At 39.9% G+C, this 20253-nt stretch overlaps 1 protein-coding gene across 1 annotated transcript; it reads right to left on the bottom strand.

Annotated features, from left to right (window-relative positions):
- Positions 1-1442: 1442 nt before the first annotated feature.
- Positions 1443-17937, bottom strand: LOC117008552 (immunoglobulin kappa light chain). Its single transcript, XM_033082515.2, has 6 exons — positions 17895-17937; positions 17478-17784; positions 9586-9644; positions 4035-4325; positions 2470-2532; positions 1443-1759 (listed from the first exon to the last, which is right to left on the bottom strand). The coding sequence occupies exons 1-6, from the start codon at positions 17935-17937 to the stop codon at positions 1626-1628; spliced, it is 897 nt and encodes a 298-aa protein (XP_032938406.1). The 3' UTR covers positions 1443-1625.
- Positions 17938-20253: the final 2316 nt, after the last annotated feature.

Below are 20253 nucleotides of genomic sequence, written 5' to 3'. Positions count from 1 at the left end.
TAGAATGAGAGATCTTGGTTCCTTAATGCAGTCAAGTATTTGTCTAGCAGAGATAGAGGAGATCCATGCAATATACAGGTAAAATCCATGAAGCTCCTGTAATGAAGTTACTGCATTCCAAAAATGCCTTTCTAGCTGTTTTGTTTCACCTTGATTGGAACCAAACTTTAACAAATGATAACACGAGATCCCAGGTATTTCTCAGAGTTTGACTGAAGAGTAGAAATCACATCTTCCTTCACATTGAAGAGCAACATGACATTGAAGGCAATAATTGGTTGCTTTGGCTTCACTATGCAGATTCTAACATAGCTTGTAAAGCATGCCATTAGTAAAAGAGCTGTGGTTGTTAGAACCCAGCCTGGTAGGTTTTCCTTCCCTTATGATGGCATGAGCCCTAGGAGGCAGTTCTGTTGTAACAAATTTCTCCTTGGCTTGGCTTAACTGTTTTACAAAGCTTTCTGTTTCATAACAGAAAAGATGTAACCAACTAGTATTTCTTGTTCTATGTAAAAGTGTTCCTATTAACACATTTTAAAGCAGAAAAGTGATATTTTAAGGACCTTTGATCTCCTGAGAAATTTATCAGAATAGAGAAATTAATCAGGTTTTCTAGACATCTTTGTACAGGCTGTGGAAATGCTGGAGAACAAACACAGGCCTCATAGACACAGTTGGAGGAAAGCTTTATTGCCATCATCACTACAGACGCAGTGAATGTAAATGCTGCAAGGGCATATCTCCAAAACCTAGGGCAATGTTTTGCCCAAAACCAGGCAAATGATTTATCCCAATATGTCTACTTCCCATTTTTCCACATGATTTGTGGAACTGGGAGATTAAGAGTTCAAAGTCTCTGAGAATTTTGCTTCCTTTGTGAAAATGCTTTATCAGAGCTTCATATTCACGGTTTTGCTTAATTTTGAAAGGTGTCTTTAAACAAGGTGATGTTCATGATCATTGCAATTGTTTTCTTTTTTTAAAAAATCACAGTGCAGATTTTCAGACCATGTCACAGTGCTGGTGGATGTCTTCAATTTCTGCTCATGTGAACCTTAAAATTGCTTTTATTCTCATCTGACTTCTTAATTCAAAATTATTTTGTACACTTCTTAAAGTTTTGCTTAATTGTATCTTAAAGCACACCACTTCAGAATAATTAATTCCAGATTTGTTGGATACATGAGAGTTGCAACAAATCACTGAAAGTAAAAATGAATAAAACCTGTGAATTTGCTGCATTTAGGAATGCTCCTAATTAAGCCTTAAATGTGGTGACAAAACACATTTGTGCTTTATATGTCAAAAGTCCTGTTATAACCTTAAGCTTCTGGATGCATGCTATTTTTTATATAATTTTGCAATACAGTCTTGGATTAAAATGCATGATTTCTATTGCCTATCTTTATTCAATATTCAGAAAAAATAGGAAAAACCAGGCTGATATAAAAACACTATCAGTAAAGCAAAATAAACCTTTATGCACTAATACCAGAAAATTATTCCGGATTTTTTTTTTTTTTTTTTGCTGTTACATCTAACACTGAGAGCAGGGGAGTCTATATGGATAAGCATACAGCAAAGTAAATTTAAGATCAATTTGCAACCCTTTCTTACAACAGCATTTATACTTTTTTTCCTCGGCGCTTGGTTGAAGCCCACATTTTGCAGATGAAGAAGAGTACGATAAGATAGTACATGGAGCTCTTCAGAAGAAGGATGATGTACACTAAATATGCTGTCCTGTGCCTTAACTGATCTGTAACAAATATAAGACAGAAAAGTCTTGTTTAACGCCAACATTATACAGCATCTTAAAAACTGGATAGAAATGGAACAATGCAGACAGTTTACTGCTGCAATTACATTGGCAGCAGTGCACAGCATAAACACATACGCGATCTATTCTGTTCTTTCAATGGGTTTGCACAGCTAATCAGTTCTAACCTAGTGGGTTTCTTAGCACTAAACTCACTCTCAGTATCACTGGGTTATTATTCCTTGTAAAGGCAGGAGCGTAACTGTAGTGCTTCCAGCACTTAGTATGACGTTCATTTAAATCCTTTTGTGTTGTATTTCTTGGAGATAACTGCTCATGATTCTTCCTAAATACCATTCAAGCAAAAAAAAATTCTTAGTCCAAAGTTCTGGGCAATTGATAGGCTGGTGTATCATCAGCTGAAGTGTTTAACTACTCCAAATGTTTAAAAAAGTGGTGCTTAATACAGGCTAACAACCCAGTAGCCCAAACAGCACCTGCAGCATCTTAATAAAGCTACCTGATAAAGTTAGGAGAGCCCCTTATATGAAGTTAGTTTAGAAAGGTTTTTTAGTTGCCAACCCCAGACTCAAAAGATTTCCTGTGTGCTACTAAGAAAGATAATCTTTGGTATGTTCAGATCATATGCAGCAATGTCTAACTCTTGCATGACATGCATCACTTTCCCACATTTTAACACATTAAATTACCTCCATTAAAAAAGACTGTTCTGCTTCTGCAGTCCTCTTCCTGAGAAGTTGTCTCCACAGAATCTACAGGAAAGAGAGTTTAAATGCCCCAGTTAGGCTTTTACTTAATTTTCACAAACGTGAATTGAGAAATAAAGGGAAAAAGAGGCTGTACAGGAATAAGACTGGAGAAACGGGTAGTAAGTATTAAATAAAAAAATGGAGCCTTAAGATTAGCCTGCAAAGCAGATATTCACAAGTAGGACTCATTTGCAGAGAGAATTTGAAGAGGAGAAATGCTCAAAGAAGTGCCTGAGTATTTGTTGCCATAAGTGGGAGATGTGTCCACTAGGTTGTTCCTTGGCAAAGTCTCTTTTATTTGGAACAGGAGGCAGTTTGACCACCTGGCCTTGCCAGTGAAGAAGCTGAAGTCCATTTGCCTTCACAACCTACTGTTATCAGAAATGCAGCATAAACTACGTTGGAAGAGACTTCAGTTTATATGTTTAGATGTTAGTGGCTGTTCAACAGCAAGGAATAGTATTGAAGAGTGTCTGATAATATTGAGGAGTGTATGATCTTAACTTTCCAAAGCATCTTGATGCTTTTTTTCCCCCTAAAATACACCCTTTTTGTTCTTGAAGTAGCAAATTTGAGTTTGTTCTTGTTTATGTTGTTTGTATCCATTGATACAAACATTAAGATGTCTATATTGCATCTCTAAATACACCCTCCATCTAAATAAGCTTAAAGCATATTTTTGTCAGAACATATTTTGAAGGTTGAAATGTAATTGTTGTTTATGGCAATGCTTTGACTCATTGGAGTTAGGTTAATTTACAGTAAGTTAAGCAGAGGTAGGTAGGAAGAGAAGATTAATTTAAACCCTTTTAGACCACTTTTTTTATAGATGATTTAAACAATTTGTATTGAGTATAAGTTACTTTTTCTTTGAAGTTGACCACTTATTTTATAGATGATTTAAACAATTTGTATTGGGTATAAGTTACTTTTTCTTTGAAGTTACATTGTCTTTCAGATTTGGCTTTGCTTAATCAATCTTTCCACCATTAAAAACAATATCTTATTTTTATACATGGCTGTTAAATTCCTATTTCTGGATTGTGGGTAAGTAATATTTTTTAACTTGTTCTGCATCCTCAGTGACCTCATTTTTAACTCCCTAGTTTTTTATAGCTGTGATTAATGTCAGGGGGTGTCAGAGGGACTTACATCAGTAAGATATGAGAAGTAATACTGTTTACAGAAACTTCTGTAAGATGGAAAGTAACAGCCAGTGCAGATCTGAAGCTGTGATAGTTTACACCTGATGAGGTTCATTAATTTAAAATAGCTATCATTTTTCTGTTACAATGGGGTGCTTACTTGGGGACCATAACACAGACTGAGTTACTTTTCCTGGGAAAACTTTTGGTAATTTCTCCAGCTGTGTACTTCAACTGTTGTGCCTAAGAGCACAGAAGTCTTCATCAGTAATAGAAAGCATTATTACTCTAATTTTAATGTAAAGAAAAATTATGTTTATAATAGTAGATCAAATTACATTTTTAACATGTGGAATATACCTTGTGTTGACAGTGAAGCCTTTTCCTCTTCATGCTCATATTTGCAGTAGTAGTTCTTTTCTTCATTCTCTGCTGGCACAGTTAACCAGCTGGCAATTGAGTATTTATCCTCTTTTGTGGACTGCCAAGTGTCACCTTTCACTACGTTGTCTGTTACCTCCTTTTCATCATCAGTCCATTTCACCCTAATAACTTCTGGGTAGAATTTTTCAATAAGGCAAACATACGTTGTCTGATTTTCATGTTTTCTCTTCAGGATTTCAGAGTTTGTTGGGGGAGAACTTTTTTTTTCTGGATGGGTTATTGGAGGAAGAAAATTAACAAAACAGAGATTGGAAGATCAGTAGTGTACAGCAAGTAAATACACAGCCAAAAATACAAATTCCAAAGAGCAACAAAATAAATGCCTTAACAAATATTAATATGCTCATAACAAATGTAAATGCTCTTTTGAGAAACATTAAGAAACCAAAATACTGTTGAATGTATCAATAGCTGTTAATCTCACTTGAAAGTGAGTTAGAAATCTCCAGGTGACTACACAAGTGCCTGTATCCCACAACCTTCCAAGCAGTACTGCTGTCAGAAAGTGTATTTGCCTGTTCAAGTCTCTGACAATTATTAAATAATAGTAATATTTCCTGTACACGCTTCATTTATTCAATAAGAGGAATTTAATATTGCTTTACAATATTTGTGGAAAAACAAGTACATTAAGGTTTTGTCCACAGAATATTAAACATAAACCACCTACATTTAAAATCTTAGCAGTCTTATGTCCCCAGTTTAAGTGCCCACTGCTATATAATGAACATTTCCTATATATATTAATTTTTAAAAATCCAATATAAATTCTGTGATATTTTTCGGGGGGGCAAGGGAAGGGAAAACAACAATTATTGTTGTTTTTAAGGCATTCCATGTATTTTCCAGGCACAGACTTATATCAGGACAGGAAAATGGAATCACAAAATGCCCCGGACACCAAAGGTTGGCATGCAATTCTGCCGTACTAGATCTGTTTAAATGATTGAATTAATACATCTGAAAATGCAAAATGAAAACTAAACTAAAGCAGAAGAACATGGTATAGCTGGATAACATTTTCACATCTAAACAGCACATCTAGCTAGAGTTATCTGCATAGGTGTGCTTTGGGAAACATGCTTAGTATGAATAGATATGAATATATTTTAAATTTGAAGTGAGCTGTTTCCACAAGCTTATTTGACATAATCTCCATCTCATTTGCCTCTCTGGACTAAACCTGCGTGCTCTCTGGATTAGGAGAAGACAAAATCATCCAGATTTGGTCCACACTGAGATACGTTTTGATAATATTTAAGTGGATAGTAAGTTTAAGGGTCTGATTTAGGTAAAAGTGAACTTCTGCAGTGAGTGCATAAGCAGTGCTCACAGGCAATCATTTCTGTCTATGCTTAATTGCAAGTGAAGGCTGAATACCATTTTCAAAACTGACTTTTGTTACACAGAAAGTTCTGCTTAAGGCTGTTTTTTAAGGCAGCAGAGACATTTTAAATGTTCCCTTATCTCACTTTTTCTCTTGAATTTCTATGTAAATCTCTGCCACTGAATTTGTGCAAGAAGATTCATGTGGTTTAAGTTGTGCTGTAACCAATTGATGCAGTTTTAATGCATTGGGAGAAAATGCATTACTATAAAATGCATTTTTGCCAAAAAGCTTCCACTTTTCTTTAGATGGACTGACTGTTCTAGAGAAATCTTCTACATTGCATTCTCCCTGAAACTCTGTGTTTCAAACTCTGTGTTTAAGAGAAAGATGACCCGTCTGTCTTCAAAAGGGAGTCTACCTTCCTTATACTGAGAATTTCCTTCATTTTTGAGATGTCATTAAAGTGACAATGTGGACTGAGTTCTGCTGTACCAGAAATAAAGTTGCTGGCAACTTAACAGTTCTCTAGCATTAATTTAGGAGTTAATTTTATCATCTTCATGCATCAGTCCTCCCAAGGATGGATGATTGAAGTACTTTCTAAAATTATCTATTAGTTCCAGAATTGTATGTATTCACAAGACCATGAAGTATCTCCTGTCCCAGTGACATTGTACTCTGCAAAGCTTCATTACTATTCTAGAGTTTTCTTTTAGATTTTCAAACTTTAGTAAGATGTTCTAACTAATTTCAGTCCATATAATAGCTTAGTTTGACATTCTCTTAAGATATCAAGTCTAAATGGAGAGGAGAGAGAGATTCTTCCAACTGCTAGTTCATCCTGCTCATTTTAGAGACTTCTGTTATGATGGAATAATTTCCACTGCTGGAATTTCCAATATAATTCCACTTACTGCAAAAACACCCTAGGCATGTAGCTTACATGGAACATCTAAATCACACCACAGTACTGAGGAAACACATTGCTTGAATAATGGCAGCTGTGTGCATGCATTGAAGTGTCTCATGTACGTATAAGGGCAAATGGATGACAGGGGAGAATGGAAAGAATTAAGTCTGCATCTATCTGTCTATCACCTATCTATCTATCTATCTATCTATCTATCTATCTATCTATCTATCTATCTATCTATCTATCTATCTATCTACCTATCTATTTCTTTATCTGAGAAAAATACCTCTGTATGCATGTTTCTGAAAAACAAGGATGAGAACTGTAGAGTTGTCTATAGGTTTTGATGTATTTTCAGGTTGATCTGCAAAGTCTTTGTTGTCAGCAAGACAGCTTACACTGGCTTTTCTGGGCAAATAATCTGATTCTTTCTGAAGAATTTTAAAGTAATGAACTTGCACTCTTCTGTCAGTTCTGATTCAGCTAAATATTGAAAAATGTGGTTACCTTGTTAAACAGTTTTCTAAGGCAGGTTTTAAGAGGTATGTAAGTCAAAGTTTTTCACATAAAATATATGTATGAGCAGATATTTCTTAAGCTAACATTTGTCTTTTGTCTCATGTAACAATGAAGTGAGGCTGTAAAACATTTTTCAAATGAAATCTGACAGGTTCATAACCAATGAGCTATTCAAAATTAAATTCAAAATATATGTTTATATAGATTAGCTGTCAAAAGTTTTCTTAATGAAACTTCTCTACAATTTCTTTATAACTATCTATAAATAAGATTTATAAATAAGATCACTTAAACACTTAAAGTGTTCTTAAACTGAAATTTTAATTCTCAGTACTTGGGTGATCCCACAAAATTGACTAATTTTGTACTGACACTCAAAGCTCCTCTGTTACACTTCAAGGCAGTGGGACCTGAGGCACTCAGCTCATAAACAGAATTCTTGTCCTACTTGACAGCGACTTCAGGGATTATAACTGGTAACAATATAGTACAGTCTATGGTGACCCTTTCCAGAACTGTTAGCCTTCTTTCCAAAGTCTTCCCATTACAAAACTTTTAAAAACTTAAGACTGTGAAGAACCTTACCTGAGACAACGAGTTCTGTGCCAGAGCAAAACACCAAGTGCCCTCCCACTCTGGTACATTCTTTTACAGAATCTGCCATCTAAAGGATGGGACAAGGGAAGGGACCTGGACAAGCTCAAGAAGTGTGTCCATGGGAGTTTCATGGGGTTCAACAAGACCAAGTTGAACCTCATGATCAATCCAGGTGCTGCACCTGGATTGGGGCAACCCCTGGTACCAACACAGGCTGGGGGATGAACAGATTGAGAGCAGCCTTGGGAGAAGGACCTGGGGGTGCAGGTGGATGAGAGGCTGGACATGACCCAGCCATGGGCACTCAGCCCAGAGAGACAAACATGTCCTGGGCTGCATCAAAACCAACATGACCAGCGGGGCAAGGGAGGGGATTCTGCCCTTTTACTTTGCTCTGGTGAGACCCCACCTGCAGTGCTGAGCCCAGCTCTGGGGTCCCCAGCACAGGACAGATGGGACCTGTTGGAACAAGTCCAGAGGAGAACTGGTATTGTTCAGCCTGGAGAAGGGAAGGCTTTGGGGTTGTCTAATTGCTCCCTTCCAGTACTTGAAAGGAGCCTGAAAGAAAGATGGAGAAAGACTTTTTTACAAGAGCATGTAGTGACATGGCAAGGGGGAATGGCTTCAGACTGAAAGAGAGTGGGGTTAGATTAGATCATAGTAAGAAATTCTGTACTGTGAGGGTGGTGAGGCACTGTGACAGAGAGTCCAAAAAACTTACAGATGCCCCGTCCCTGGAAGTATTTAAGGTGAGGTTGGATGGAGCTCTGAGCAACCTCATTTTCTCATGTGGAAAGTGTCCCTGGCCACAGCACTGAGGTTTTAACTAGACAATCTTTAAGGTCTCTTTAACCCAAGCCATTTTATGATTCTATGATTTTGGCCAGAAAACTACCAGATTCAACAACTATAATATGAACAATAAGATTCTCTTGATTAGGCTTTGTGAAAATAAAATATTTGGATTCAATCTCAGTTAATGCTGCTATTCACAAAAACCTTTATTCTAAGTCCTGTTTTTCTCCATTTCTTAGTGATTTTAAGTTCTTAAATGTGAAGTAACTACAGTCCTTTTACTCTAATAATGAGTCAAAAGCCTTGGCCTTTAAACACAAAATCCTACAGAATCAGAGTAATGCTTGAAAATAATTAATTTTAATCTGTATGTAGAAAAAAATATGGTAGCATAACCTACCTGATTAGGTAGGTAAGGGTTTTCACTAAAAACAACACTCTTGTCATGCCACAGATACTTCCATCGAATTGTAGGTATGATTTACTTAGTCCTTCTGGCATAAATCATTAAACCAATCTTTTCTTGATATGTTAATATAGGTTTATGTATTAACCTAAACACTTGGTAGCAGTACTTCCTCTGCCTTGTTTTTGTATAGTTGTTCACTTCAGGATTATGGCATTTAAGGCACATGTGGGAAGTAGGGAAAATATTTTTGTCTGCCACTTTCTATTAAAATAAATGTCTCTGCAAGAAAGGCAAAAAAGGATCGCTTCTTCATCAAGCAATTATGAAGCATCATAATTAATACTGAATAATTAATTTGTTAAGCAATTGTTAAGTAATGAGAAGAACATTTAGAGGTACTAATTTATTTCAATTACCAAAGTATTGTGTATGGAACAAAATAATTTTGAACAAGTTATTTCACTTTTTCTAGCCTAATTCAAAAAGATTATTTGCAATGCCAGTTGCATACTGTCCTTTGTATCTGTATTAGAAAGAGGTTTTCTTTCTTCATGCTTAATTCTCAGCTGTTTGATTCCCTACTGATTTCTTCAGTACAGCTGAAGGAAAGAATGAGGTCTCTGACAACTCATATGCCCCTTTTCCACAGATTTTTAGGAGAACTATGGTCAAAAGTGGCTTGAAATAGCTTCTTTTTAGGCATGTTTGTGGTCCTAAAGCACTGCATTACAAGTACCACAAGGATGAATGTAGAAATAGAGAGCTGGGGAGGAAAATCCTTCATAAGGAATGGTGCTGACAGGCTCTAAGTGGGCTGAGTGACCTCTGAGATAATATAATACTCATCTATAAAGCACTCCAAGCTCCTATAGCTTACTCTATGAACAATATACATACAACTTACCTGAGACAATGAGTTTGGTACCCGTGCCAAAGACCTTGTTGTAATAACCAATCACGGTGAATAAAGCCTTTACATTATCACTGAGGCCCAGTTGTGTTTGAATGGGTAAATAGTACTCTTTTTAAAAAATCAGATTTACTGTATAATACATTTTTAGACCCTAGCAAAGTAAAAAAGGAGTGGTCATCTAAAATAAACTTTTTTTTAAAAAAAAAAAAAGGGAAAAACTGTGGAATTTTTGGAGGATGTGTAAGTTGTTAAATGAACAGGATTAATCTCAACTAATCTGAGTTTTCTGAAAGTTTAGGTAGACAGTGCAGATAGAGCACCTTGGATCTATCTCTGCTTTCTGGAAACAGGCAGCATCATCAAAGATTTATTTGATCAGGCTTTGGCAAAATAATTTGCTCCTTATACACCCCCATAAGATCAGACCTAGAACTGGTGAACATTATGCAGAGATCTGAGGAGCATGAGACTATTGACCAATATTTTTGTTACCAGTAACACAAAGCAAAAATTCATGGACTGGAATTGAAATTCCCATTAACAATATACACCATTTTCAGCTGGTCAAGATCAGGCAAACTATTTTCATGTCGGATTCCTAGCTGAGCCAAATTACAGGCAAGCATTGCGGCACCTAAGGTTTACTTGAAGCAAAATATTTTAAATAGTAGAAATAACTGATAATATGCATTTTCTGCAAAATCTAGGAGGAGAGAGCAGCCTTTCAACTCTGCCTGTCTTAAAAGGGCATATCTCAGATAACTCTCTCATTTTCATTCATAGTCAGATACAGTCCAAAAGAGAAATGTTTTGCTTTTCGAAGAATATGTGTAACACAGAGGTTGGATATATTATTTTCAGAATTAATTAGGAATATCATGAAGGTCAAATGTGCATACTTAGACATTAAAAACATTTTTCTGTTCTTTAAATGCTATCTTTGCCATATTTAAATTCATCTTTACATAGAAAATCATAATGGGATAAGTTATAGGTCTCTGCTGTTGTATTTCCCCTTTTAATTTATAAATACAGAACAATTACATTGTGTTCTGCAAATGGAAATGGAAATGCTGTATAAGGGGGAAATCCTGCAAAGTATTCAGAACAGTTAGAATTAGAGAAAATTAAAATAACAAAGCACTTCATGCCAGCCAATATCTAGCATACTGAAAAGCATTTCAGAAGTAGTTGAGTTTTACATTTTGTACTTACTTGAAACTATAAGTTGAGTTCCACTTCTAAATATTTTGATGTCAGGATCCCACAGTCTTATAATGCTTATCAATAATATCTCCTGCACTGCACTTTTCTTGCATGGGCTACAGAAAAAAATCTCTCTGATTTAGACGCTGGTGATAAATCTGAATACTATAGCTGAATTTTCAACATTGACTAGAGTGCCATTTCTAGAAATACTTGAATTTTTGTAGTGAGCAAAAAGTTCTGAAAATTTTTGGTCAGAGACATGGAGAGAAAATATTTTAAATTTCTCTGTAATTCTCCTCAGCAGATGCAATTTGACCTGATTATAGCCACCTTGATAATGTTGTGTAGTTTCTGAGTAACATACTGTAGGCATTGCTATACACTTTATAAAGAAAACAGCATTCATCCTTTTGATTGCATAGCTTCACCACAATTAAAAATAATACAAATGCAAAAGTAAACCAGTTGCTTTCAGTAAGGCTAGATACTAGAAATTTATTACACTCAGGGAATTTTTCTTCCCAATTGATTTAGACCAGACCAGTTCTGTCAATACAAAACTTTTTTATTTCTCACATGCTATTCTGGAGTTAACTTTCAAGCAGTTCACTTTTGTTTCCTAGAACAGGATGAAATCACCTCAGTATTTAAATCTATCTACCAAATTGGGGAACCATGCACAGTTCACAAACAAAATACGATTTATCAGGGAGAATTATTTTTTCTCACAGTCTTTCATTCTTGATTATCTGAAAACCTGAATGATTCTGTGAAAATCAGTTAAATGATAATGGTACTTACCAGAGACGATTAGCTTTGTTCCTGTGCCAAAGTATTTGATCCAGGTGCTCCACACTATGTTTTGACTTTGCAATAAGCTAGAATGCTCTCTTGATATACCATTGATGAAGAAAATCCCAATTTTTCCCAATTATCCGTGGGAGTCTGCATGAAGACCTGGTCCTTGACTGCTGGGAGGTCATCAGGAATTTCAGATGTGCATCTGGATGTTCTGCCAATAGCCAATGACCTTCAGAGAAAATCTCTTTCCTGAAGTGTTATAATTTGTTAGATAACCCCTCCACTTAATGTCTTAGAATTAGATTATGGTTTTTCTTCAATTTTAGATAGCAAATAAGAACACAGAGCACAGAATGTAAAAAACCCCACGTACTTTCAGGCAAAAATTCTACTCTTTACCAAAGGTGTACACCTGCAGTTACATCAAGTACTATTAGCATGGAGTTAATTTTTCATTGTCTGAACACAGAAGAGGGAAAGGAGGGACAGCCAGCACCAAAAGCATTGTGAAGGTGTCTGTGTCCTGCACGTTGCATTTTCTTGCCCCAAGTAGGTGGTTATTGTCTGCCCATCTCTTGGAATCACTCCAGGCTTTGCTACTGCAGCTCACTGGCAGCTTTTTGTATACTAGCAGGTGGGAGAAGGAGGGTTTTCCTTGTGCAGGCTTTTTTATAAAACAGCCCAAGATAACATCAGAGGAGTCACTACTACTGTCAATCAAACAGCCTGCATGCTTGGTTTGGCATTTAAAATAAACTGAGTTAGAGTACTTCTGGGATCTCTTGTAGCATACCAACTGCAAAACTATGTTGAGAAATTTCTATTTGTGGCAAGAGGGAGGAACTAGAGAGTGAAGGTCGTTCAGCAGAAGTAGGTGTAAAAAAACCCAGTGGTCTATTCTAAAGCCTCCTGGACAGAAACATTGTAATCCCAACCACAAATCAAGGGCAGGAGTGATGGAGACAGAATGATGCTGACTGATGTTTTTCCTGCCATGCCCTTAGACCTGCAGCAAAGGAAATCACCTATCTTGGTTCTGGCCGGACAGGTTAATTTTTGCAGTAGACAGGAGAGTGCATGGCTAGGACACACAAGTTATTCTACATCACCTTATCTTATTATTGGATATGGGGAAAGGGAGTCTCTTCTGCAGGAGAAGGGGTTCCTTCTGGTCAGGTACCTGTGGCAGAATGAGCAGTGGGGTAATGCTGTTTCCAGGCTGGAGGTAGCAGTCAGCTAGTGCCAGTTTTAAGCAATCACATGGGAATTGTATGTTGCACACTTCATTATTAACATTGTTCCTGTTGTTGTTTGGTTTTTGTCTCATTGCTGTTTCCAGTAAATGGTTCTTATCTCAACCCATGATTTTTGCCTTCTGTATCTTCAGTTCTCTTCTCCAGCCTTCCACAAGGGAGCAGAGGGAGCAAACAAAGCATAACATGGTTTGAAGAGTTTCAGCGGGAGCACTGCACTGGGCAGTACATTCCTAAACCATGACAGCCTTACTTGGTGTCCAAATGGAGTATGAAATGTTGAGATAACAACATGTCTGTCCAGAGCCATTTGGAAACAAATTTGATCCAGGCATTTATTATATTACGTATGGAACCACTGGTTACAATTGTTCTTGATCTGTTCAAGTGGTTTTGGTACCTAACCCTGTATATATTCCTGTATGTGCTCCTTTCAGTGTTTTTTTTCAGAGCAGGGAGAAGGATCAAGGTTGCTTTGTTGATGTATTGGGGGATATTAGCTAATGACATGAGGGCAATGAGGGACATTTGGGATGCACTCCTACCCTTACCTTGGGCACCACCTTTGGGGGTCTATTAATAATCATGGCTGGTTTGTGGGAGGAACAGGAGAGGACGATTTTCCCAAGATTTTCACCCCCTTTTCCTGCTTATTACAACAGGCATATTACACCAGCTTTTGAGAATTTTGAATTTCCCTTGGATGTTAAGGAAAGCAAGTTCTTGTTGCAAAGTCTGCCGGGTCCCCTCAGTGTTGCTCACACTGTGTTTAGAGTCAGGACAGAGGTTTATGGGGAGGTTATTCAGAGATCTAATTTGAGGGTTAATGTGCCATGAAATGTAGGAGAAAATGGGCCAGGTTTTGAAGGATTATTCTGCTCCAATGTTTTGGAAGATCACCCCTGGACATCTACAGGACCCTGGTGTATCTTACTGCATTGTGCCCTGCCTACTCTTCACTGGACGCAGTTCAATGCCAGACAGCACCCTCAGGGGGAAGAGGAGAAAACAGACCAACAAGCACTGTGGATACTCAGCCTGCAGCTGAATGAGAGGAACAACACATGCTAGTACACAAGAAGAAATCCAAGACAAAATCGGTTTGTTTAGTGAGAGATGAAGAACAGGGCCCTCACAACAGGAGGAAGAGGCAACGCCAGAGATAAACACCTAATCCCAGGTGAGGTGTGAGATATGTGAAAAGATTTCAGCTGCCAGTCAGGAGAGCCCCTGGTGACCTGCCAGCTCTGATGCTGGGAAACCGTGGCCCACAACATGAAAGTAGATGGTAGTGAAGCCAAGCAGCTGGTAGCTGAGATCCTTGCTCTGGGGTCTGGGCATGCCTCTGGAGGCATCTCCTGTCAAGTGGAAGGGAAAAGATTCTTTCATTCTCTCAAAGATGGTCCAATAGGGTACCCAAGTTGGTGGAATGCCATGGAAAAAGGTATCTGAGTGACTTAGCTGTGCTGAAGGTAATCTGTGGGGATTCAAACAACAGGCAGTGCCTTGTCCAGTGTACACAATGTATGTGGCAGAAGTTTTTATGGAGCTTGCCATCATCATACACCCACCCTTTGGCATCCTTTTAATTGATGCCAATGAAAGAAGAAGGAACACTGCTTCAGGTGATTACCTGACTCTGACAATATCTTCATCTTTTTTCTTCCCTGACAACCTGTGCCTAGGCTGTAGAAACACTGCCCAGGACTCCAGAGAGACTCGAAAGATTGAAGCATGTTAGAGAGGAGATGTCTGATGTCCTGCCAGTATGGACCACAGTCTCTTCTTCTGGGAGCATGCACCCCATTGCTTGAGAGAGAGTTACATACCATGAGGTAACCTGGAGGTGGTTTTACCTGTGTGACCACAGAGAGAACATGAGGAAGCACCTCTGCCCTAGCAGCACAAGTGCATGAGTGTGCTGGTTTAAAAAAACAGCTGGAAAATTAAATCACAAAACAAAGCTGATTTACACACAGAAGGTTATTCACCAGCCAAGACCCTGCACAACCTGAGACAAAGAAGAAAGTGAGACCTGACCCCTCCTCCTGTGCACTGTGCTCCTGCGCCTGCCACACAGCACCTGGGAAGCTGAGTAGTATGAATGGGAGCTATGCTGCTGAAAAACGCTGGCTCCATCAGTTGCAGCAGTGGTTCCAGTGCAGGGGTCTCCCTTTCCCCAGGGTAGTGATTGTCCCAGTGGTGGTCCTGGTGGGCACTGCAGCTTGCATTGGGGTTCTTGGCAGCTGCAGAATTAACAGCAACAGTACAGCAGCTGTGGCAGCAGCAGCATTTGCCCCTTTTGAGTTTCCGATGGCCAAGTGTTTAAGGGAACAGTATTCTTTCCTATGGCTGAGGTGAGACTGAGGTGAGACTGACTGCTTCCAGCTTCTGATGGCTCAACATTTTCTGTTGCAACCAAGCTCCCACCATGATGTGAATGGTATGGAATAAACAGTGTCAGAAAATTATACCTCTCTTTTTCAGCTCTGTACCCGGGACAACCTCTGTAGGAAATTCTTCAAGGATAAATGCTCCTCTAATTTACAGTGGGCAAGTCCTCAGACAAAATAGGAGAGCTGATGTTACTTCTAATCCTCTTCTGGAGGGAACCTCCAGTTCATGTTTACAAGAACTGAGAAATGAGTACTGTGACCAGAACAAGAAGGGCGTCTAGCCAAGTGGAGAAAAGGGACAATCACATCTATTGGACTGAGTGAATCTGATGGCTTGGCACAAGAGTGTAAGGCTTCATTTGACACTGGCACACAGTGTTCCCTGATGCCATCAAGATCTGTAGGGGTAGAACCTATCTCTATTCCTGGGGTGACAGGGGTTCCCAACAGCTGACAGGACTGGAACCTGAGGTAAGCCTGACTGGGAATGAATGGTAAAATTACTCCATTTTATCAGCCCAAAGACCCCATTCACATAGATTAACTTAGGAGAGGGTATTTAGAGAACCTGAGAGGACATTGTTTGGATTTTGGTTAGCTGCTGTGGAGACAGAGCTGAGCACCTTGCCTGGTCTCTCAAAGGACCCTTTTGCTGTGGGACTGGTGAAGGTCAAAGAACAACAGGTACCAACCACTACCACAACGCGGCATCATCAACAATACTGCACCAACCAGACTCTGTGATCCTCATCCATGAGATGATTCCTGAACTGGAGAGCCGGAGAGTGGTCAGTAAGACTCACTCACCCTTTAACAGCCCCATATGGCCGGTGTGTAAGTCCCATGGAGAGGGGAGACTGGCAGTCTGGAGAAGTGGATGGCCTGGATGAAGTCACACCAACACTGAGTGCTGCTGTGAAGGACGTGCTGGAACTTCAGTATGAGCTGGAGCCCAAGGCAACAAAGTGGTGCCACCATGGACATTGCTCATGTGTTTTTCTCCACTCCTTTAGCAGCAGAGTGAAGGCCACTGTTTGCTTTCACCTGGAGGGGTTTTCAGTACACCTGGCACTGCCCTGGGGGTGGAAACAGCCCCACTATTTGCCATGGACCGATCCAGACTGTATTGGAAAGGAGTGAGGCTGCAGAATACTTGCAACAAATTGGTGACATTATTGTCAGCAAAGGAGGTTTAAACAGAGGAGGAGGAAGAGGCCCCAACATATAATTAGCTACCAGAAAATGAAAAGTGATACCTTCCCTTTATTGATGGCTCCTGCTGTATTGTAGGGATACACTGAAAATGGAAAGCTGCAGTGTGGAGTCCTACATGGTGAGCTGCAGAAGCCATCGAGGGAAAAAGTGGATCAAGACTGTTTGCAGAGCTGAAAGCTGTCTAGGTGGGTTTAGATATCACTGAATGAGAGAAATGGCCAGTGCTCTACCACTACACTGAGTCATTGATGGTAGCAAATGCTCTGTGGGGGTGAATGGAGAGATGCAAAAAGTGCAACTGACCTTGCAGAGGTAAATGTGTCTGGGCTGCTGAACTGTGGCAGGACGTCACTGGCCAGGTAGAGAAGCTGGTTGGATCTACATCTAACAAAAGCCATCTAGTTATTTAACACTAGAGGCTCTACTAATTGAGTTGGCCCCGCCACATCAGAGCCTCCAGAGAAGGCTTTAAAAACATACCAGAGAAGAGGATAAAGTCCCCATGGTGTATATGACAAATATATTTTAGACTAGACAGTTTGGGTTAGTCCTGACTCAAGCAAAGGTGAAGCCATGCATGGGATTGTTTCTGTTGAAGGATCTGGGTGCATGTGGTGGATGACGCAGAGGGATGGGGAAATGCAATTTGTTACTTAAAGGAATTTGATTTTTGGGTGAGAACAGTCTGTAATGTTGAACTGCATAATATTGGCTGCTGAATGACACTGCCACTGTATGCCATAACCACCATGGACCATGGATATGCACTGCTCCAGATACACCAGTCATGAGCTCCTGATGCAGCTTGCAACTGCCCAACAGCACACCAGCCCTCCTGCCCTGAAGACACCTAGGATGGATAGAATCCACAGTCATGGACTAAATGAACTCAACAGGTATCTTGGAGGTCTGGTGGAGAGGCATAGTTACAGCCTTGTGGTTCAGATGTTGCAGGTAGTTTTTTTTTGTCTTGATGATCTTTGCATTTCTATCACAGTGAGGGTCCCAGTAGGCACAGTAGTAAGTAGCAGCATCATCTGGAATTACATCTTTTATGGTAAGAATGCACTGCTTCTGGACAGAATTTCCTTCAGCCATGTATCTGTTTGCGTCAAAGCCACTTTCAACAGTAACTTTGCGTCCTGAAACAAACAGAAGCCTCCCTGGAGCTTCACCCTCCTTCTGCTTATACCAGTGTATGATGATGCCATCAAAATTTGTCTCTAACGTTTGAATTTCACATGTCATCCGTGCGCTTTTTTTTAACTTGGTGATGGATATAGGACTCTGAATGGGAATTTCCTGCGCACATCCATCTAGGAAAGAGAGAAGGAGAAATTATGTCGTTAGCTGGAATTCAGGGATTTGGAAAGATGCCTATTAGAAAAGCCATGGAGGAAATACAGGAAAATAAAGAAGTACTTACAAGACCAAGAGGTTGTGGCCACAAGCACTACCAGCAGCAACATGTTTGCTTGTCACTCTCTGCTTTCAATGAGATTCTGAGGAGGATGGAAGGGACTCCAAATGAGACCTGTGTTGTATTGAAGGAGGAGGTGGCTCTCTTGAATTTTCTTCAGTGATGACTCTTCTGTGTGCAAGCAGATGGGATGTCTGTGCAGGAAACCCTCTCCAGTCTGCCAAATATTAAAGTTCATAGTATGAAGTCCTGTCTGTTTTCCAAGTAAATATGGGAAATATTGATAAAATCCAAGGATCATGGCACTGTAAAACTCTAGTCAAAGCAGCTGAGAAAAGATTGCAAGCAAGAGCATATCCAGATATGTATGATGGGGTGAAGGTTTCAGGCTGGAGGTTACCCTGGTGGGCAGTGAGTGTGTACCTCACCTGAGGTGTGCAGGCAGTGAGGACTGCCTTTTGCTCTGACACTGTGAAAGCAGGTGAGGACTGCCTTTTGCTGCTTCAGCTTAGTCACCTAGATGTAAGGTGTGGAAGTGCTCAGAGTGCCCCTGTGCTGGCACTGCCCTCCACCAAAGCTGAACTGCATCAACCAGCAGTGACTCTAGAAGCTCGTCTGTGGGGACTTGCCTTTGCTTTGCTTTAGGGTGTGGGAGGAAATGCACAGCCACAGGATTTCAGTTTCATAGCTTGGCTGAGATGCAAACATTTCTTGGAAAAAGGATGAGAAAGAAAAGACAGCAGCTACTGTCAACAGCCATTGCAGAGGGGCGCCTTGATGATTGGGTCTGATGCTGGGGTGATGGGAGCGAAGATGAACTGCCTCTTTCTCCCTCCTGCTGGCAGCTGACCACACGCAGCACGCTGGTGGTAACCATGCTGCTGAGGGGTTGGGAAAGGTGCATGTGAATGCAGAGCTCGGAGGAGGGTCAGGCAAGGAATATGGGAAGATCTGCCTAATCTTCCATCAGGCCACGATGAGGAGAAGGGAGGGAGAGTCAAGGAAGAGATCACTTAGAGTGGCATGGGCCACTGTAGCTAATCAGAGTGAAAACTGCCATGGCTATTGTATGTTGAGGATTTGAAATAAAGCTGCCTGTTGCCAAAAATTGTTACCGTTACCATGTATGGAACAGTAACAGTACATTGCTGTTTTTCTGATCATAAAGCAGAAATCTGTCTGGCATATGATGCCAGAAGAAGGGTAAAGGAATATGTCAGAAACTGGATCACACATGATTAAATGCCAAATCTACAGATGCTGTCTAAATTTTATATTGCAAGCTTTCTAACACGGTAAGTCTCCAAGTAGGAATAGTTACTGGCCAAACATGTCAATGAAAACACATGCAGTGGCTGGAATATTGTTTTACGAAATACCTTTCCAGGTTCAAATTATCACTGAACTATTACTTGTCACTGATTAAGTGGCCAAAATCTATTTTGCAAAAAGCTTTGTTATCTGAAGTTATCTAAATAACTTCCTCCTTGAACATCAATGCTGGCTAATCTGGATTACCTTCTTCACCTTCCTGTCAGTAAATTTTTCCAGGATTAGTAGCTCCATCACCTTCCCTGACTGCAGCTCTCTAGGTCTTCCTTTTTCTCATACTTGAAAATAAGAGTGACGTGATTTGTTCTTCAGATTGTTGTGACCTTCCTAAGATAAATAAGAGTGTCTTTACAAAGATGTTGGCCAGCTGCCTCAGCACTTGTGCATACATTCCATCAGGCACCATGGACTTAGGTGTGTGCAGTTTCAGTGCTCACTGGTCTGACCCTCCTCCACCAAAGGCTGTGTTTTTCTTGCTCCAAACTTTCCACCTGGTCTCAGTGGCCTGGGATACCTTACAGCCATTCTTATAGGTAAATGCTGGGGCAAAGGAAATACTGAGTACCTCAGGTTTTTCATGTCATACACCATCAGTTTCCCTGTTCCACCCAGCAGCTTCTCTGAGAGTTTCTTTACTGTTGCTGCTTTTGGAGACTCCTTTCATGTTCCCCTTCACCTCATTTGCCAAATTTATTTCTAGCTGGTTTGTTGCTTTCCTAAGCCCATTCATGCAAGGTTGAATAGCAGCTCCATTCTTCTCCTGGATCACCTCCTTCTGATTCCACCTCCTTTACACCTCATTATTATGCTCGAATAAAACCAGAAACTCTTGAGGCACTCCTGCTGCCTCTGCTTGGTATTCTGGGTGTCAGACTGGGCCTTTCTTGAACTTGGAGAAGATTCTTGGATGCCAGCTAGCATTCCTGGCCGCTTCTCTCTAGGGTTGTATCCAATGTGATGCTTCCAAGCAGATCTCGGAAGAACTTTAAAGTCTGCTCTCCTGAAGTCTGGGGCTCAGGTCCTGCCTTTTGCC

Source organism: Catharus ustulatus, chromosome 1 (assembly GCF_009819885.2).
Source record: "Catharus ustulatus isolate bCatUst1 chromosome 1, bCatUst1.pri.v2, whole genome shotgun sequence".
NCBI lineage: Eukaryota > Metazoa > Chordata > Aves > Passeriformes > Turdidae > Catharus > Catharus ustulatus.
This window is presented reverse-complemented; position numbering and strand designations above follow the sequence as displayed.